The sequence below is a fragment of the Telopea speciosissima genome, chromosome 7 (assembly GCF_018873765.1).
Source record: "Telopea speciosissima isolate NSW1024214 ecotype Mountain lineage chromosome 7, Tspe_v1, whole genome shotgun sequence".
Classification (NCBI taxonomy): Eukaryota; Viridiplantae; Streptophyta; class Magnoliopsida; order Proteales; family Proteaceae; genus Telopea; species Telopea speciosissima.
The window spans coordinates 7,585,080-7,606,512 of NC_057922.1; the positions used below are offsets into that span (position 1 = coordinate 7,585,080).

The 21,433-nt window shown below is 38.3% G+C and overlaps 1 protein-coding gene across 3 annotated transcripts; it reads left to right on the forward strand.

Moving 5' to 3' along the window:
* The first annotated feature begins 241 nt into the window (after window positions 1-241).
* LOC122669356 (PH, RCC1 and FYVE domains-containing protein 1-like) lies at window positions 242-17,715 on the forward strand. Of its 3 annotated transcripts, none has more exons than XM_043866107.1 (10): window positions 242-257; window positions 785-971; window positions 4,936-5,022; window positions 5,777-5,866; window positions 6,027-6,113; window positions 6,283-6,384; window positions 8,292-10,334; window positions 10,476-10,601; window positions 13,767-14,230; window positions 16,041-16,551. In XM_043866107.1, the coding sequence occupies exons 2-10, from the start codon at window positions 924-926 to the stop codon at window positions 16,204-16,206; spliced, it is 3,213 nt and encodes a 1,070-aa protein (XP_043722042.1). In that variant the 5' UTR covers window positions 242-257; window positions 785-923; the 3' UTR covers window positions 16,207-16,551. The 3 variants fall into 3 exon arrangements, 2 of the variants coding, with proteins under 2 accessions (XP_043722042.1, XP_043722041.1); XR_006334000.1 differs by lacking the exon at window positions 242-257 and adding an exon at window positions 17,630-17,715 and having other exon boundaries at window positions 738-971; window positions 16,041-16,405; XM_043866106.1 differs by lacking the exon at window positions 242-257 and having other exon boundaries at window positions 738-971.
* The last annotated feature ends 3,718 nt before the right edge of the window (window positions 17,716-21,433 follow it).

Here is a 21,433-nt window from a genome sequence, read left to right on the forward strand (position 1 = left end):
CAACTCTCTCTCTCTTCCTCTCCATCCTCCTCCCCCTCCTTCCCTGTGGAAATCCATCAACCTGTAGAATCTGTGTGTGTGGAAATCCATCAACCTGGAGAATCTCTAAAGAGAACGAGAACATTTCAGGAACAGCGAACAACTCTCTCTTTATCGCTGGAAATTTATCAACTTCGACAATCTCTGCCGAGAATAAATCAGGACTAGAGAATAACTCTATCTCTCTCTCCTTGGAAACCCATCAATCATCACGTATGGTCAGCTCTCTGTTAGTCTTTTTTGGTCTTTTTTTCTATTTTACTTACCAAAATCAAGTTTAATTTGTAATAAGGTCAGCATTTCTGGAGATTTATGTTTCTCAATTGTGAAATAGAAGCATGATTTTAACCAATGTAGTATCCCCTATAATCTCCCGGCTTCCTCTTTTTTTACTTTAAGATCAAATTGATTGATGCTATTCAATGATATTCTTGTTTTTGTGCAACTAACGCAGGGTACAAATTTTCCAATATTTGGTTTAAGAGATGGGTTTCTTGATCTCTGATGGATTATATGCTGGATTCTAAATTTATCTGTGAGTGTGAAAAACGCATGAAGTGTTGTTTCTTTGGTTAAAAATCATTCTGAATTGTGTTCTTCATTCAAGTCCAAAATTTGGATGAAATAGATGTTTTTTTTTTTGTCTGGGCTTGGGAGATAATATTTGTCACTGAAGTGAATTAATATTTTTCAGTGTAGTGAATCAGAGGATGGTTGGATTTTCATCTTCAACTCTTATTTGAAGGACTGGCAAATTGATGATAGGCCACCATAGAAAATATTTTCATCTATGACGACTGGTGAACCAAAGTCTCCGCATCTGATGCAGTTGGTTGACATACAAACGTTTCTTCAGTGCCTTCCTAAGAATTCTTTCAGATGGAATGGCAGATCTAGCTAGTTATGGGAATCCTGAGCGTGACATTGAGCAGGTGAGTTTTTAAGTCCTATTCCAATTGAATTTATTTGCTTATCCTCCAATCTCTTGCATAAAGTGCACCCCCCCCCCCCCCCCCACACCCTGATATTGAGAAAATGTTGTTAATATTCAGAAAATTTATAGTTTGGGGCTACATTTGATTGCCACTCAAGTAAACTCAATTCAATCTGAGCTTTATTCAACAGCTTGTGACTACGTATCACTACTACTGAGCGATGAACTCTTTTTTATTGCTATTGCATAATCTGATGGTGGAATCTTCAAAATTGCTTATCAAGTAAAAGGTTTATTTGCCATTTTTTGTTGATATTTGGAAAACAAGAACTAGGATGAGAGTTAAAAATCCACTTATTAGAGCAAATCATTTATAGCTTTCAATCATAAAAAAAGAGGAGGGGGGGGGGGGGACTTTCAAATTCAAATTGTAGTTTCCATTTATCATATGGTAGTTTCATTATAGTGAGTAGAGCTATTCATCTCAGCATGGAGACAAGGTGTAAACAAATGTTCTTTAGGAAAGAAAGCATATATGTGCATGGTATAAAGCTGAGAGACTGTCAGTTTGGATTCTTTTTTTTTTTTTTTAGCATCCCAGAGGCTCCCGCTACTGCAGGGTCTGGGAGGGGCAAATGTATGCAGCCTTACCCCCTGCTTCGCAGTAGATGCTGTTTCCAAGTTTTGAACCTACAACCAACAGGTTACAATAGCGCAACTTAACTGTTGCACCAAGGCTCGCCCACTAAAGTTTGGCTATTTACCTTAAATTCCTACTTTGATTTTGTGATTGTACCTTCGTTTGGAAATTTAAAGAAATGCTTGGGGTTCTTGGTGAAGTAGAACTCTAGAGGTCAATAGAAAAGTATGCATTTATATTTTCCTATTCCTTTCTTGATACCCATATTTGTGGTTTAACTTTCAGTTTCTAAGCTACCAACAATACTGATCTTCCCTAAACGTTTCCTTATTTTATAATTAGCAAAGTCAACAAAAGCATCATAGATAAGACAACTAAAAGCAACTCTATGTCAATCTAAATAAGTTTGGATAATATATACTTGATAATAATGGAAAGTAACCTCCTGGAAATGTCACTGCTAGTTTTTGTTTGTTGTTCTTTTTTCTTCTACTAGGTTGCACACTAAGATTCAGTGATAAAGAAAATGTAATTTCAATAACTCACTGGCCATTTTTGCAAGAAGTTACCCCTTATTTGAAGGATTTGAGCCTTTTCTCCCTAAGTTTTTCCTTCGTAATGTGAGAAATGGTTTTTTTCCTTCTTCAAGTGGGAAATGGGTTCTTCTTTCTTTATTTATCAAAGGTGGTCTTCTTTCTTTTTGTGGGGGTATTGTGTTCATCACTTCATCTACATGATCACAATTCCTCCTCTTGGCTAATTGTCATTCCTTTTCGCAAGCACTTTTTTCATTTACTGTGATTCTATACATTTTTTTTTTCAATAGGTTCTACTCTATCCTATTCTATAAGGTGGGAGGGAAGGTGTGAACCAAGAGGCTTGAACCCAAGACCTCCTGGTATTGCCTTCATGCTCCCCCCCCCCGTTTTTATTTGCCATGGTACCTGATAATTAAGAATTACCCAGCTTCCAAAGAGTAGTACTTTACAAGCACTGCCAACCCTTCCTTGAATTTTTTCAGCCTCACCAGTTTTTTTGAAGGATGAACCTTCTTAGCAATTACAATTGAAATACTTGATAAATTCTGGTAGTATCCACTGCAAAAGATAAAATTGGTTCTGATTAATCCAATTGTATCTTAGCTATTTGGCAACCTGATAACTTGCCAGACATATAAAAGAACGCAAGCGATGGGTCTTTACCACTTGCTCTCTGGTCTCAGCATTGTGTGTGATTGTTTCATATTCTCTTTTCTTTTGCCTTCTTTTTCCCTGTTTAATTGTATAACGAATGGAAAGCCAATTAAAGTTCTAATTCTATCTGTATAACTCTATTGCAAAGCTGCAATCTACACCATTGTATCTATCCACTGAACAACAATTGTGGTATACTGGTATGTCCTGGAAACGTCACTGCTAGGTTTTTTGTACCATTTCCCTCTATGGTATCCTTCCTGTTTTGGAGGATTGCTGAAGTAAAGAAATTTCCTTATTTTCTAACATAAAAAAAATTTTCTACCTTGAATTCGAAATGATGTCATTACTCTAATGTCTAGGTGGACCCAAGGCTTTAGAGGAGCACCTAAGCGACAAGGTGCGATGCCTAGGCACCCTAGGCATGCAATATATGTCATATAGCAATGATAAATTTTATATAATTATGCTCATATGCAACATAGAAGCAATATCAATGCAATATGATATAATTATTCAAGTAATGACCTAATATGAGAAAACCAACATATAATAAACAAATCATAGGATATAATATTGTTACAACCTCTTATCCTAAAAATTGAGCTATTAAGTAAGGGCAATAGCAATGTATATCAACACCTACCACACATGTAGGTATGTACACACACGGCCCTGCACATGACACACACTCATGCGGAAACATCATCACAAGGAATTTAAGGGAGAATGTATCGAGTAAACCCATTACACTTCCCAGGGATCAAACACTCAACCTCCTTGTACCGTGTTACGACCGCTTATCCCAAAAGCTTGAGTCGTTAAGTAAGGGCAACAACAATGAATATCAACAAATATAATCATATTCATAAAAAACAAAGCAATAAACATCAATCAGCGTAAACTTGTGAAGTGTCAAAAAACTGATATAATATACGGTGTGTTGTTATAAGGCCACAAGGCAACACCTAGGTGTCCAAAGTGACGCCAAGGTGGTCGCCTTTCTTGCATCAAATAAAGCATGCTAACACCTTGGACCCAAGAAGGCACCTGGACGCCTAGGCAACGCCTTGAAAACTATGGCTCTCATTGTTAGTTAGGTTCTCCATCTTAAAGAAATTGCAAGGCTAATAAGGGCCTGCCTTTGAAGAAGAAATAAGCTCTCTTCTATGATCTTGATCTACTGTTTTTCATTTGTTTTGGTCCCTATGGTTTTCTCATTTTTGCCGTACAAAAATACAACTAATGATATGAAATCAGCTGCTTTTATGTATAGAAGAATAAAAGGAAGTTCGTTTGTTCAGTTGAACTCTTCTTTAGACATAATTAGCAGAAAATGTGGCTTTAGGTACAACAATAAAGTTGTAGGAGTAGTGTAGAAGTTGGCAGGCCAGAGCTTGTGCTCATCAGGATTTTAAGGTTTGACAGATTTCCTGGATTTTAAACAATGTTGCAGGTTCAAGGATAGCGGGAATGGAATCTATGTACATTAGAGTTCCAGATGAGATACTAGAGATACTGAGAAATTGAAAGTAAATAGGGGAGACTAAAATCTAGACTAAAGATTTGGTTATGAACATGTATGTATAAACCAAGACTTAAAACCTTAGTTCTCATTTTATTTGTCCAGTTAAGTATAATAGCTCTTCTCCATCTCCAACTTTTGGGGAACATTGATTAAGTAGATAAAGAATTCTCCAAATGTCATTATTCCTTTTTGTATTTCAGCTTGTAAAGGAGTGGGCAAGCCTCGGTGCAACGGTTAAGTTGCGCTTTGCAACCTGTTGGTTGCGGGTTCAAAACTTGGAAACAGCCTCTCTTGCGAAGCAGGGAGTAAGGCTGCGCACATTTGCCCCTACTTGACCCTGCAGTAGCAGGAGCCTCGTGTAGAGGGTAGCTCTTTTGTTGTTTGCTTGTAAAGGGACACAAATGTATTTGGTTCAGTAGATAGTATAATGTTTAGTATTAGTTTGATTCCAATTGATTTTCTATGTTTTTTGAGTAGAGCATGCAGTGGTTCCTTTATATTATGATAAATTTTTTGTCACTTTTCTATTATGGGTTGCTTATTATGATTAGGTTTTTTTCCCTTAATTTGAATTTTTTTTTGTTTTATCTCTCTTTTGAAGGCACTTATTGCTTTAAAGAAAGGATCTCAATTGATTAAGTATAGTCGGAAAGGAAAGCCAAAGCTTTGCCCATTCAGACTTTCTATTGTGAGTTCTTGCCATCTTTTGAATTAAGATGTCCATTTTATTCTGTGTTAACTAACAAAAGGTAGTGATTTTCTCTTTTGCCCATGTACTAATATTGTTTAGGTACTAAAATGGAATATTGATATTAATGATAAGTCTTCATTTCTTGAAATCCTATACATTATGGCACTTAATAGGTTGATACCATAATAATAATTGTCGCCCGACGGTAGATCACTTATTTTTATTGGTGAACAAATAAAGATAGTATTTTGTGTTAAGCATTAACTCCTAGCAAGAAATAGTACTTATAGCAAACCGTATTACTACATGTACTATTTTTTTTAAGTGGTATTTTATTCTAGATGTTTCATTACCAGTCATGTTAGTAGTCCCACACTGGGCAACAAATAAAATCTGTTATCCCTCTTGTAACTATTATTGTTAGCCAATCTGTATGGAACATGGTTTTTCTAAAGTTTGTGAAACACTAAAACTGCCACCTAAAGAAACTCCATCAGCTGCAAATTACCCAAAAGCAGCAGCTTTTCCCTTTTCCCACCTAGACGCTCGAATTCTCTTTTCAATATTTCTTATCTTCTAAATTGCTAACAGGATTCCTGTATCTGATCCATTTTATTTTTTTGGTTTTCGTAATTCAATTTTTCTACTGAATGTACTCATATTTCTGTGAAGCATGCTACTTTTAACCTTTTTGATATAGATGTTCTAGTTATGATGCTTTCATAATGCTTATGTAGTATGGTATTCACAGGATGAAAGAACATTGATCTGGTACTCTCATGGACAGGAAAGAAACCTGAAGTTATCTTCTGTCACACGTATTATCCCTGGACAGAGAACCGTGAGTGACACTTGTTTATGGGAGCTAAATTGTAATCTTATGTTTGCATATTCATTGAATCTCATTCTGATATTGTGCTATCAAGATTTTAATTTCAGATGTTATGGAATTAACGTTGGCAACAATAAAAGGCATTCATTTGGTTGCTGTTTCTCTTCAGGCTGTCTTTAAAAGATTTTTGCGCCCTGACAAGGATTACTTGTCATTTTCTCTTCTGTATAATAATGGTGAAAGAACTCTTGATTTGGTTAGTGAAATGGCACTACTAATCTTCATTTTATGAATTTCATCTGTTTATCTTAAAAATCAATTTCAATCAATTAGATGTTAAAGCTTGTGTAGTTGTGTTAATATTTTTTTACTAGTAGAATAGATTCTTAATTTGATACTTTCTCTTATTTTGTTCATTTCTACAGATATGCAAGGACAAAGGTGAGGCAGAGGTTTGGTTTGCTGGCCTTAAGGAATTAATTTCCAAGGGTCAACGTAATAGGCGTACTAGAAGTGAAATCTATGATGTAAGTTTCTCTTCCCTATATATTTTTATCTCGCTTGAAATCTTCATGCTTTCAATAGTTCATTCAACTTCACTCTCAAAGCATCATTCGGCATATGAGAACATGTTTTTTCCCTTTTTACTTCAACATTCCATTTGCTTCTGTTCCTTCCACCTTTTGTAAAGTTAAACATCTATACTTCTGGTGGAGATATATTTATAAAGCAATCAGATTACTTAAAACAATGATTTAATAAAACTTTCTGTTTTGGACGAAACATTAGGGCATAGCAAGAGTGAGAGAGAGCAACCGAGGGCCACCACTGTCAGAAGGTAAAATTAAGATCCAAACCCAGAAGTCAAAACCTCTGCCCTTAATGATCAATCATGTCCAACCCAGACTTACAATCTCCCAAACTGATCTCTTTGTATTCTTAACAATTTAAAATCACAGCACACAAAGCATTTGAAAATTTCCCCCCCAAAAATGATTTTCTTAGAACAATCCTTTCTAGTGTGTAATTAAGGCTGCAGTCCTATGTTTCCAATACCTATTACAAAAACATTTCTCTAGCTTGAAAACCTGATTGTTTGCAAAGGGGACTATGCAGTGTTTTCCTAGCATCCTTGTTTATTAGATTAATACAAAGTATTATGGTGCCGCCTGCCAGTGGACCTATTTGCATGTGATTATGCATATAATGGAGACATTGCTTTTTTGTCTATTTTCCTTTGTATTTTGATAAGAAAATAATTTCATTATAATAACAAAAGGGAACTAGTAATTAGTAAGAGCTTGCAATGCATAAAAATTTCCTTGAGCAAATCTTTGTGTATTAGTTTGCATCATCATTGGCACTTCTTTGAAATACTCCATGCCTAAAACTCTGTTAATTTACATGGTGAGAGTATTGGTGCATTTCCAATACCATGAGATTTTCCTGTAATCCAAGCATTATTACAACCTGGTTTCTTGATAACAAGGACACTCCCATTTTCTTACAACCTGGTTGTGTTGGATACTGGTGCTTTCACTTTTACTCAGAGAAACTGTCTCCCGTGAGTTTCACATGTATCCATAGTTGTCAAGATGACTAGGCAACCCAAGGAATTGGAGGGGGGCCTGGATGCTTAGGTGACCCAAGAAGGTGCTTAGGCAACCCAATATGGCGTCCAGCAAGGGGCGCTTGTAAGCCAAGGTGACGCCTTGACAATTATGCATGTATCTCTTGTTTTCAGATATTGCTTATTTATTTAATGTACATATCTTATTCCATGTTCATCACTCTAATATGGAACTCTTACATGAACTAAGTGACGCTACGAATGAATCTCATACTGTTGAAGAAGCTGCATTCATGTGTTTGTGTCATTGCTTTTCGGCTACATTATAGTATCAAACATTGCTAATCTTTTCAGTACCATTAAATAGATCATATATCACTAGAAATGGGTGAGGAAAAGGACCAAGAATTGATGTTGGTTCTAAAAATTTTGTTTCATTTGCTTTGGTGTTATCTAAAATTTTGTCTAGCCTAGAAAAAACTTCAATCTCCTGTTTTAAAGGGCTATCTATCCCTCCATTGTCATCATTTTTTAGAATTTTAGGAGAAATACATATGTTCGGAAGGTCAAATCAAATGATATACTCTCCTGCACAGTTCTTGGATATTTTGTTCATGCCCTACGGATATATAAATTTATTTGACTTTTCTTTAATTTTATGGACATTATCTGCTTTAATGTCATTTATACCTGATTTCAGACATAACTAAGCTCAGCTTTTGCACTATGAGAAGACTTATAGTAGTGTTTTCTTGACATTTTGACCTCCTACCCCCCCCCCCCCCTTTTATCCTCATGCAAAATGAACACTTTTTGTCCATTTTGATCCAATTGTCTCATGGCTATCTAATTTATCTGTTTCAGATCCATGACAACAATGACTTCCTTTCAAATGGTCGTCCTTTTGGTGCAACACTAGAGATAACATCAAGTATTTCCCGTTGTCTGACTTCTTCGAGTTTGTCAAGCTCAGATGTGGCATCAGACAATGCAAATATGCAACTAAGAACAAGTATAGGAGATGGTTTTCGACTTAGCGTTTCAAGCGCTCCTAGCGTTTCAAGTGGTGGTTCTGGACCAGACGACATTGAATCTTTGGGTGATGTCTATGTCTGGGGAGAGATTTGGTCTGATGGTAGTTTAGCTGATGGATCTGCAAACCCTTTCCCATCAAAAACTGATGTGCTTCTTCCTAAACCATTAGAATCAAATGTAGTTTTAGATGTTCATCAGATTGCCTGTGGTGTTAGACATGCTGCTCTTGTTACAAGGCAAGGTGAGGTTTTCACTTGGGGAGAGGAATCTGGTGGGAGGCTTGGTCATGGAATTGATAGAGATGTCTGTCAACCTCGACTTGTTGAACACCTGGCAATCAACAATGTTGATTATGTTGCCTGTGGTGAGTATCATACATGTGCCATATCTGTGGCTGGTGATTTATTTACCTGGGGGGATGGTACCCATAATTCTGGACTTTTAGGTCATGGCACAGATGTTAGCCACTGGTTACCAAAAAGAATTTCTGGGCCTTTAGAAGGACTTCAAGTTCTATCGGTTGCATGTGGCACATGGCATTCAGCACTGGCAACTTCTAATGGGAAGCTGTTTACATTTGGTGATGGGACATTTGGTGTTTTGGGGCATGGGGACCGAGAAAGTGTCACATACCCAAGGGAAGTTCGATCTTTGAGTGGACTAAAGACCATTAAGGTGGCCTGTGGTGTGTGGCACACAGCAGCTATTGTAGAAGTTATCGGGCAAGGTGGTGCAAATGTTTCTTCTAGAAAGTTGTTTACATGGGGGGATGGTGATAAATACCGTCTGGGTCATGGGGACAAGGAAACAAGACTAAAACCCACCTGTGTTTCATCAATTATTGATTACAATTTGCACCAAATTGCCTGTGGACATAGTATTACTGCTGTCCTGACAACATCAGGGCATGTTTTCACCATGGGAAGCACTGCATATGGTCAGCTGGGAAATCCTCTGTCTGAAGGTAAGGTTCCTTGTTTAGTGCAAGATAAATTGGTTGGTGAGTATGTTGAAGAAATTTCATGTGGCTCGTTCCATGTTGCTGTATTGACATCAAGAAGCGAAGTATTCACCTGGGGTAGAGGTGCCAATGGAAGATTGGGACACGGGGACACTGAAGATAGGAAAATTCCTACTCTGGTAGAAGCACTAAAAGATAGGCATGTGAAAAGTTTATCATGTGGTTCAAACTTCACTGCAAGTATATGCATTCATAAGTGGGTGTCTAGTGCAGACCAATCACTCTGCTCTGGTTGTCGACAAGCCTTTGGTTTTACTAGAAAAAGGCACAACTGTTATAACTGTGGACTGGTGCACTGCCATGCTTGCAGTTCAAGAAAAGTATTGAGAGCTGCATTAGCTCCAACTCCAGGCAAACCACATCGTGTATGTGATTCTTGTTATACAAAGATTAAAAATTCTGAGGCTGGTAGCACCTCAAATTTCAGTAGAAAGAGTGTTGCGCCTCGACGTTCAGTAGATAGCAGTGTGAGGTTTGTCAGGGGAGAGGGAAGGTTCTCAAAGGTTCTTCTAGCACCTTCCACAGAACCAATGAAGTACATCGAGGTCACGTCAGTAAAGCAGGGGATGAAATCTGAACCTCCTATGATCCGAGTTCCCCAAGTTTCATCACTCTTACAGCTCAGAGATATTTCTTTTCCAAGTCCACTAAGTGCACTCCAATTTGCTCTGAAACCAGTTATTACCTCAGCACCTCAACCGGCAGTGAACTCAAGACCTGCTTCGCCATACTCAAGTAGGAAGCCAAGCCCTCCACGTGCTTCAACTCCTGTAGTTGCAAACAGTTATTTGGATCGTCTCCATAAAACAAACGAAAATTTGTTCCAGGAAAATGTGAAGTTGCAAAACCAAGTAAGTAGTAATTTTTTCACACTTGTGATCCTAACATTATTGACTTCATTTTCTTCTTGGTTGATAGGTTCTGTAGGCATAATCTATAAGAGACTTAGTCATATAGATTTATTTTATAATTAATGTGCCATGACATTTTAGGTCAGAAGTTTAAGACAAGAGCTTCAGAAATCACAGGAAAGAGCTGAAGAAGCTGCTTCATTGGCTAATGCAGAGTCACTGAAGTGCACAGCTGCAAATGAAGTTATTAAGTCAATTGCAGCCCAGGTATTCTGTTCAAAGTGAACTCCTACCATCAATTAGATAATGATTATTGAACAAGCAGCCAACAAAAACAGACAACCATAATAGCCACTCATTATTAATTGTTTTCAAATGTTCTGCTATTTTTTTATCAGGTTTTAGATGGATACCTCTCAGTAGTATTAACATGAGCAATGTTTGCTTATTAGATTTTGTAAGTGAGATATTTACTGTATATTGCTTTGGTAACATGTTAGTGTGCATACCTATTGTACTGTATTATACCAGACCACCTTATATTGGTTAATACAAGTAGTACATTATATGGAAACCTCTCTCTCTCTCCATCTTTTTTCCTAGAAAATTAATGAACAACTATTTTTTTTTTAATGTTATTAACGAGTCTACCAAGCATTTCACCACACTTCCTGCTTCTGTGGCTTCCCTTTCTAGGAGGATCTAAATATTAATATAACAGCTATCTCTATGTATTCGCATTGTATTTCAGATGATTTTAGGGATTCTCCCTCTTGCAAAGATAAGGATTCTAGGTAGTATTGTAATGTCCATGTTACACTGAACAAATACTATGAAGATTGCATGCTTATGCTATTGCTGCAAATCCTTATGAACTCAACAGGTGCAATGGTAAACCATAGACCTCTATACACCACAATTTGATATCACCTTCTTGGAACTGCAGCCTTATCTCTGATTGATACTGTTTCAATACTTGCTCAAATCCACTAATGGATTCACTCCCATCAACAGGCCTTTCTGCTTCCTGTCCTATGAGCATACGAAAGATCAACACCCCCCTTTCCAACTTGCTTTAACCGAGTAGGTGATGTTCCAACATTCTGACACCATCTTGCAGTAGCACATCCATCCTGTTTTCATCCCTATAAGTAATCTAGAAGGAAACTCTTAAGTTCATACGCTCTCATGGCAACTGTTTTCCAGAGCTTCTTGACATATTATCTTCCCCTTACAAAACATATTGAGCCTTTTGTCTCTGGGACCGGTTAAACATCCTGAGATGTATTCCTGTTGGTAACCTTCTGTTCTCAGGTTCATTGGCAAGGCCTGGTTTTGCCTCCTTTCTATTCCTCGTCTGATTATCCCTTCCCCTTGCTGAGTTCTATGAGTTCATCTTCTAGATTCCCAACCCTGGTTGAAACACTGTAGACAATGACTCGAAAATTCAGCTGCAAAGGAAATGTGAAATTTACCCAACAAGTCACAGCATAAAGGCTGCAAACTATATATTATTGTAATCTTGAAATGGTTTGGACTTTATGAAAAACTTGAAGTGAATAAATAAGATTCAAACATGGTTTTTTGCTTTTACTCTCATGACTGATTTATGTTAGCTTTAAGCGTTAATCCAATTCAGCTTCCTATTTTTATGTACAAAGGAAACCTAACATATAATAATTAGATTTTCAAGGTGAAGGCTTTGAAAATGGAAATGAAGCCAAACCTATAACACCGATTGGAAGGAGCTTTTACATCAATAAAGGATCTCTATTCGATGTGTCACTTTGTTTTCATCATTCCCATTGGTTTTCTTCATTTAAGTTGTGGTGGCTTTCAAATGAAGAGTACTGAGGTGTCTTGGAATGTGTTTTTTATAGAAAGCGACCAACCTTAGAGAAGCAAAACGGATCTTCAAGCTTTAAGCCATGCAAACAATTTACGGACTTAAGGAAATAGTACATTAAAGTATCGGCCGATACGATACGATACGGACCGATACGTATCGGAATCGATCGATACTGATACGATACGTCTCTTTTTTTTAAAAAAAAATTGCACTATCTAGCATGTATCGAAATGTATCGACCGATACAGACTGATACGATATGATACGACCGATACATATCGATGGTATCGATACATACCATCGATACGTCCAGTAAAAGGTTTTGTGGGTGGTTTAATATGTATCGATAAGTATCGGCCGATACGTATCGATACATACCGATACATTACCGATACATACCGCTACATTCCATAAAAAAACCATTTTCACTCACAGATTCGATACAACTCCTAATCTAACAAAAAAATGAAGGAAAACTCTCAACCAAAAGTCTAAAATCTTGCATTTAATCTTGATTTTTCACACTTTTAAACTAAAAAACGAATCAAGGAGTGCTACAACATCATCCTTTGCATCCAATACTCTTCATGGCTATAGACGATTACAGCATGTAAGAAACCTCACCTTTTATAACAATTTCAATTTAATGCACTTGTTTGGTTATACATTATTCATCATTTTAGTGTTTATGCATGACACTTGTTATACATTGCTTATTTATATTGTTTTTTGTTCCAAAAGTGTATTTACATGTGTATCTTGACCATTTCTATGCGTATCTGTATTGTTGGATACGTATCTCCGAAACGGTACGATACGATACGTCTTTGACCGATACGATACCCGATACTGATACTTTAAACCTTGCATTAAACTATTATTCACTCAATTCACTAAAATGGAAAAGGATAAAATGGTTAGTCATTAGGAGGGAATGATACCTTTGAGAATTGACATTAAACTTCGAGGGAAGGTTGTCCTTGAAAGAGGTAAAGAGTTATGGGTTTTTAGGTCTTTTGAGGCCTATTGTTGGGAGAAGAATCTGTAACTATTTTCCACCAAAATGAATTATGGGGGAAAAAAATAAAATATCAAGGAGTAAATTGTCTAATTTGGTTGAATCTGGTCAGTTTGCATGGAATTACAATTATTCAAGATTTAGAGTATCAAATACAACAAAAAAAGTCCCTTCTGTGTTGCCATCACGTTTGGTTCTTTTGTGTGCATTGTGGGAATGCTTTTCCCTCTTTCAAATTTTAATTCAATACGTACTAATGAAATCATTTTGTTATCAGAAGAAAAATTGTATTATTTAATTATTATTGTAGAAGTTTAAAAAAGTCCGTTTTCATTAAAACTGACCACCAGTCTGGTGGTCCTTGAGCTGACACCCTTAAGTTACAAAACATACCTTTTTATTCTCTATCTTCCTGAAATTACTCTCTATAACTTTTAAGCTGTGTATTTAAGATGCAATGTGCAAACTGTGGGTATAGAACATATTACATATCTCCTGTGAAATTGATTCCAGTTACATATTGCCTTATTATATAATTTTCTTTGTGCTGTTATGCGTCTTTCAGGTGAAAGAAATGACAGAGAAGTTACCTGTGGAAATTTATGACAATGAAACCTTCAAAACCATGTATATCCAGGTTGAAGCTTTGCTAAAAACAAATGGAAGCCAAGCAGCAACTTCCTTGCAAGAACATTTAGTGTCTGGCCAACAAGATAGTCCTGATAAACCTGTCTTAGATGATGAATCCTTGACCAATGCACAAGATGAAAGAGTGGATGATACTGGTGATGCTCCAGGAGCCCTTGACTTATCACAGAGTGCTGAAGAAAATGTTGAAAACAGTAATAGACTGTCCATTTCTGATACTGGGGAGACTGTTCCTCAACAAACTACAGAAGACGGATCAAGATCATCAACGATGAAGAATGTGAAAGAAACAGAAGTGATTGAACTATTTGAACCTGGTGTATATGTAACTCTCATTCAGCTCCGAAATGGGACCAAAGTGTTCAAGCGAGTTAGATTCAGGTATTTCTCTACAAACTTGATCCATTTTTAAGTAGAATTGATATACCGTCAGCATGTAACAAAATTTCCTGTCAATTTTTCAGTATTTTTTTTTTCGTATCTCATTGCCATAGCTGAACTTGAATTTCAGGGAAATTTTTTGTTTCCGGCCTTTTAGATGATAGTTACCATATTTGAAAAAAGAAATTAACAATTTCTTAACTTGATGGTCCCATGTTATTTTGGTGCATTGTTGTTCGATCTTGTTTTCTGTATAAATTGCTGTAATATTCCCCCCCCCCCTACCCTTTAATTATGACAGATGATTTATTGAATGAGACACAAGCAGAAAAGAGACATCAGAAAAAAACATAAGAGAACATTTACTATAGGAACAACATAAGTATTAAAACAAAACCATTATTAAGTCAACTCTCTCCCCATAAGCCTTGGCCAAATCACCTGCATAAGCATCGGCTGATCTTGACTTCCACAAGAATCTACTTAGAGGATGATGTTTTTGTGTCTTCACCAAGTAGAAATCCCATATCCAAATTTTCTTTTACAATAATGATAACCCCAAACCAAAATGGAACACACGTAGACCTAACAACTGTGATTGTATAGTCATTGAAGAGTATGCCCTGCTTTTAGAAGATGCAAGAGCTTTTGGTGTCACTGTGGCCACCCAATTCCAGATCTTAAGGTCTTGTCCATTGTTATGTGACACTTTGTTTCCTTATTCAGATTCATATATGATGTTCACAATTTGCAATCCATAAATGAACCTAGTTGTAAGTACGAAAGTGCTGTTTTTTTTCATTTTCTTTTATCTATGGCTTTTTTTTCTCACTTTTTGTTATTACTATGATTCCCTTATTGTTCCCTGTAGGATCCTATTGGCAACCAAGAAACACTTTCTAGCATAGTTGTCAAGGCGTCGCCTAGGCGCCCTGTTGGTGTTGCCTTGGTTCCCCCCTCCCCTCGACTGCATTGGGTCGCCTAGCCGCCTCGACAACTATGCATTTTAGCTCTTTCTAGAGGATGGAATAAAAGTTCTTTCTAGTTATTCAATTCTTCAGTCCAGGAAAATACCCCCCGATCACCCTAATCATTTAAAGCTCATATAAAGAAAGATTGCTTAAAAACCTACAAAATAATTGGATGTTATTTGTATCTAGATCCAATGATGTAAATACTCCTCCGTTAAGTGTAGGGAAGATAAGAATCAAGATAGCAGGGAATAGATGCCAAATGTAGTCTTCTGATTTAAAGAAAGCAATATGATTGCAATAACTAAGGTCCTTGCAATCCGCAGTAAGCAACACAAAATTAAAGTGCCATTACCCAGTGCTTGTCGTGTCTAACCTTTGGCATGTTTGTGCACAGTTGCCGCCCTCAACACTCAAAACCCAGGCATTTGCCCTGGCAGTTCGAACCTTTTACCATTGCTATTAGCAACACAAAATTGCTTATATCAATTTTAGTATATGTCAAGGGGACAGTAGGCTCAGCCATCTAGAGGAACCCCATATTGGATTAGACTTCATGGAATCAAAAGTTTGTGAGAAGGCGGCAAAAAAATATGGGGATACCGTCCAAGTGTGTGTGTGTGTTATTTAGGTAAATTATTGAACTCTCACATGTATAAATGGGCACTGAATGATTATCCTGATAGTATAATATGATGAATGTAAATTTCTTTATGACTTCTTGTTGACACTTTGAATCAAATTTTATGGCTTATTTGTTAATGATTGGATAATATTGAGGTATTTAGATGATAAATACCAACTTGATTCTCCATCATTAACTTCCTTTGCTTTTGCAGCAAAAGGAGGTTTGTTGAGCATCAGGCCGAAGATTGGTGGAAGGAAAACAAAGATAGGGTACTTAAGAAGTACAGCCCCGTGAAGGGCAGTACCCAAACAGGATCATCAGTCAATGTAGCACCGGCTGCTGAGGAAGATGAGGCAACACCATCTTCTCAAACATAGCTGATCCATACGAAAGACCAAAGTTAAATAAGTAGAAAAACCAATGTATGAATTGATGGATACATTAGTTGTAATCATGCTCCTAGTTCAGATTAAGGAAGTAATATCTCTGGAAGGACAACAGAAAATTCACCCTTTGTTAACGTAGCAAGAGCCTAAATTTACAGTGAGAGGATGATGACACAGCAGATAATGCGAGGTAGATAAGCTTGTCTCTAATTCTTTTATTCTTTTTACCATTAAATTTGTATTCTTCTTGCTTTGTTTAACACTAGTGTATAGTATTGTAAATCTGTTCTTGTCACATACACACTCCTATAGTGGTGAAATGAGTTGATTTTCCTTACATGGTATTGATTTTTTTCTTCTTCTATTTTTCTTTAACACTAGTGTTGTACTTTCCTGGCTTCGTTCCTAATGATTCAGAACAGTATGGCCTTTATCAAGTAAGGGTTGGGTATGTTATATAAAAAATCCATGATACCTGCCCAGCCCCAGTGCCTCATGGATTCCCAAGGTTTTAAGCATTTTTTCCGTATCCGCCTATATTAATCGATACTTTTCGTATCTTTAAGGTACCGATACAATACTTGGTACCGATATGATACCTAAAAAAAATTGGTACTAATACATGTAAGAAACCTCATCGGTAAAAAATTATAAATTGAATGTACTCTTCTCGTTGAACTTTGTTCTTATTTTTTACATGATATATTTTATATATTACTTATTTATAGTGTTTTATGTTGCAAAACTGTATTTTTGATATATTCTAAGCATTTTTATATGTTTATTGACCATTTTCATATGTATCTTTAGCGTATGTTGCATTTTTCTAATACGATATGATATGTTACAATAAGTCTCTTAAAGTCACCCTTCGGATACCAATACTTTAAACCTTATGGATACCTGCTTTAGTTACCTTGCAGGATTAGGGCTCCCCAAGCATGTTTTCCAGGTGGGTCGGTATGGTATTGGATGATACAATCACCTTGCCTGTGATTTGCTTGGGATGAATTGAACGTTTCAATTATTTGAGTTGTAGTACCCCATGGTTGAACCATTCTACTTGTGAGACAGGCATTTTTATGGGTGAATGCATAAACTGGATTCTACAACGCTTGTCAAACCAAAATTAATTTTAGGGCATGGTTCAGATAAACAATTAAACTCTCTGCATCGAACATTAATTGTCAATGCTGTCCTGGCTTGCTATGCATTTTTTCAGAAACTTGTGAATCTTCAAAGTCCACATCTATACTGATCCATCTAAGAAATGCAATTGCAGCTTTGAATATGCTTGCAACTAGAAATACTCTAGTCAGGGCCTCCACGAATTCTGCAATAGTTCTCTTATAGCATCTACACCATTTCATTTTTTTCCTCTCCATGAATAATTGCTTTTGTGTCCTTGCAACAGATCATTTGACAAGGATGGAGGAATGCAAAGAACCAGGCATGACCCAAACGGTTGATCACATATGTGCAGCTGTAAACTGCTCTTAGGGAGAATGTTCTCTGTGCCGCAGCGCAGCCTGCGCCCAGGCACATAGGCAGCCTGTGCAGGGGGGCAGGGTGGTCATTGCGCCCACCCCCATGTGCCTGGGCGCAGGCTGCGCTGCGGCACAGAGAACAGTGCCCCTTTACAATATTAGAATGTAAACTGCTCTGAGTTTCCTTCATCAACAGCTTCATATATAAGAAAAAGATTCCTTCCAACTATAAACTTGAGGAAAACATCACCAAGTACTTCAAGGTTTTCAAAGTGGAAAGCACTCCGAACACTTCTCCATAGTGAAAGCTTCCAAGATATGAGAGGCCATAACTTCAAATCTCCCCTGGAATGAATCTGTTTACTATGTGTCTTTGGAGAAACCTATTATCCTCAATTGACAAAGTTATGGAGGTAGCTCCACAAAGTTCTCCCCTCTTCCTCATGGACCTCTACAGTTTCTTGGTTCTAGTTGTAAAGCAAATTGTGAATTATTTTACAGTCAGAAAAGACTGTTCAAGGGATATAAAAGATGAAGCTCAAGCTGCTTAACACTAATTACATTACCATTTATGTGGAGAAAATGTGAGAAGCACCCCCATTATCAAAAATAGGGGCACACAAATCACTCCCCAAAAGTAAAACAAAAGAAAGCAAAAGGAAGATGAGAATTGTGAAAACATGTTTTTAGATGACAAACCATTGTAATAACAAGATAACAAATCATCCCAAATTGTCACACCCCTATCCCGACAAGGGATAAAATACAATATCGGGTATGATTGGGGTGACACGCGTCATCCCACCTCACCGCCAGGATCTCGATGCGATGGCCAACTCACATCATAAACCAATATTACAATACAATAATATCGAGTGCGAAAGATAAAGGAATATTACATTTCCAACGATCATAAAATAAGCGGAAGCGTTCTGATGTTACCTCATGTTCACACGGCTAAGTGATACATAAATAGTTTGGATGGATATCCCGAATGACCATAGCATAACTACCCCAAAACAAGTATAATAATAAATATTTATACAAGGCACGTGGCCCCAAAAAAAACAAAAGAAGGGAACAAGTCCCAAGTATCAATACAACCCGTAGGCACAATCATCATGGGCAACCATCGCCATGATTCTCAGCCACGGTCTCTGGCTCCACAAGAATCATACGCATCAAAATCTAAAAAGAATGTGTACACGGGGTTAGCTCCACCGAGCTAGTGAGAGAGAAAAGGGGATGCACAATCACACAATCACAAATAGTCCATGGTGCATGCTATTATTAATTCATTTACCACCTAACACACAATGCTAAGTCAATGGGTATATGCCTATCGCAATAACTCGGGAAGACATTGTGGATCCTTCCATTCTCACCACAATGCAACCTCAATTATTACTATGGAGCCCGCGCCGGTCGTAGTCATCACCACCCAGGCAGGCGGACCCGATAACCATTACTACCCTGGCCTGGCCTCTCTAACTCTCCACAAAGTGTGCTCGCTACCCAACACCTAAACCCTTGTTGGTAAGGGTCGTAGCATAGGAATCGAGCCATTTACCACCTAACACACAATGCTAAGTCAATGGGTATATCACTTTGCAATAACTCGGGAAGACATTGTGGATCCTTCCATTCTCACCACAATGCAACCTCAATTATTACTATGGAGCCCGCGCGTCGTAGTCATCACCACCCAGGGCGGACCCGAGATAACCATTACTACCCCCTGGCCTGGCCTCTCTAACTCTCCACAGCAGCAGGTGCTCTCGGCTACCCAACACCTAAACCCCTGTTGGTAAGGGTCGTAGCATAGGAAGCGAGCCTAACCACGGATATACTACATGAATCCTATCGTGTTGAGAGGTACATCCGGGTGTGTCAACGTCCCATTCCATCTAACACCGGGTACAAGACAACACGGCGCATACAGACAAGAATGAGATGCAATATACAATTCTACGTAATTCGGGGTTCCGGTGCCGATTTCCCAAGACCGTAACCCAACACAAATCCATATCATCCAAATCATCATCATCGAATAAGAATAAATGCAAATATGCAATCATGCTTGAATGATAATGTCACAATATAATTCATAAATGCATGAATAAGCAATAGTAAACAAGCTCAAACAGTCACCCAAACCCACTCACCAATTACTTCAAATGGAGTTTGTATAAGCGCAACGATTCCGCTCAAAATCACCCCATTGCACATATGTTGGCGCCTATGGAAGTGAATAAGAGTGTGAGAGAGTGTAGGGGAGGCCTCATAGAGAAACCCCACCGTTTACATAAGTTATAAGCCTTAAAAGCGCATCGGAGGCAACGTCGGACTCAGAGGCCTGCCTCGACCTTGCCTCCGACCTTCCCGAGCTCGGGACACATCGGAGGCAAACATCGGACTCACGCAGTCTTGCCTCCGATGCAACCCAAGTGTGATTTCAAGGTCTTTAAAAGCCCGGGGTTGTCCCATTTGGTTCTCTAAACCTCAAGGGACTAGGGAGGGGTGTCTTGGAGTCTATTTGGGTCTTAGAAACACCCAACATTCAAAGATTTAAGGGGGTTTAAAGGATCAAAAGCTCAAAAATCCAGATTTGGGGTTTTCTTTGGTGGTTGAAGCTTTAGAATCAAATAGATTCAGCAAGAGGTCAAAATAGAGGTCTTTATAGGATTGTAATGAAAATGGGATAGCATCCTACAAGGGAAACTACACATGGCTCGAGCTAACCCTTTGGGTTTCAAAAGAAATCCCCATCTTGGGGCTGCAACCAACGAACCACCCAAGCTCAAGCGAGCAAGGGGAAGAGAGAAAAATGGGGAAAAGGGCACTTGGCTTACCTGGTTTGAGGTACACACGATGTACCCTCTTTAAAGCTCCAAACCCCAGCCGTTTCCTTCTTCTTCTTCCCTTCCTTCTCCTTCTTCTCCTCCTTGCCGCCTCCTCTCTTCAAAGCTCTCCTCTCAAGCACGGTTAGGTTAGGTTAGGTAGAAATGAGCCAAGACTAATGAATAGTCCTACCCACCTCTCTCTTATAGAAAACCACTATTAATGGCCTGTTTGGATAAGGCCTCATAGTGTACCCTAGGGTCTATTTGGGTAGGGTCAAACATGGCGGGCACCAATAGCACCTTAGCCACGGGGTCTCACCCACAAGGGTCCTTGTTAGTAGCATTGGATGCGGGGTCGGAGGCAGCCAGTAACCTTGCCTCCGATGCGAGTAGGAAGGTGGTTCCCACCATAAGAGGTCGGGCCTTTGGACCACACTTCCGAGGGCTTTGAGAGGGCGAGCACACACAAAAATTTGGTCAACTACTTACCCACGACATGTCAAGGTGCAACCTCCGTGGTCCCGACTAGTTTCCACGGGCAACCTCGTACTATGGTCAATATAGCTGGGTTTGACCACGGTGAGAACAACTCACCGGCATACGTGGCGATGATAACTACACGTCACGGGAAGAATTAATAATTAATTATACTCCAGTGCGGGTATAACATTCTCCCCACCTTACAAGAAATTTCGTCCCAGAAATTTAGAGGCGACTAGGGTCTCAGTGATAAGGGCGTTGGATAACAACATCCCAAGTCACCCACATCTTAAACTAAGTCAAAGGTCGGGTCAAGATGAGGCGGTGCCTACATGTCACCGCAAGTCGGGTTCCACAATTCTCTTTTCCTTACGGGGTCACATTACCACGGGGGTGTGGTTCACAATA

What these genes read in the sequence shown, in the direction of transcription:
- LOC122669356 (XM_043866107.1), top strand. Translation starts at nt 924, where the DNA reads ATGGCAGATCTAGCTAGTTATGGGAATCCTGAGCGTGACATTGAGCAG. An exon ending in CTGAGCGTGACATTGAGCAG is followed by an intron (nt 972 to 4,935) that starts GTGAGTTTTTAA and finishes TCTCTTTTGAAG; the next exon opens with GCACTTATTGCTTTAAAGAA. An exon ending in GCCCATTCAGACTTTCTATT is followed by an intron (nt 5,023 to 5,776) that starts GTGAGTTCTTGC and finishes TGGTATTCACAG; the next exon opens with GATGAAAGAACATTGATCTG.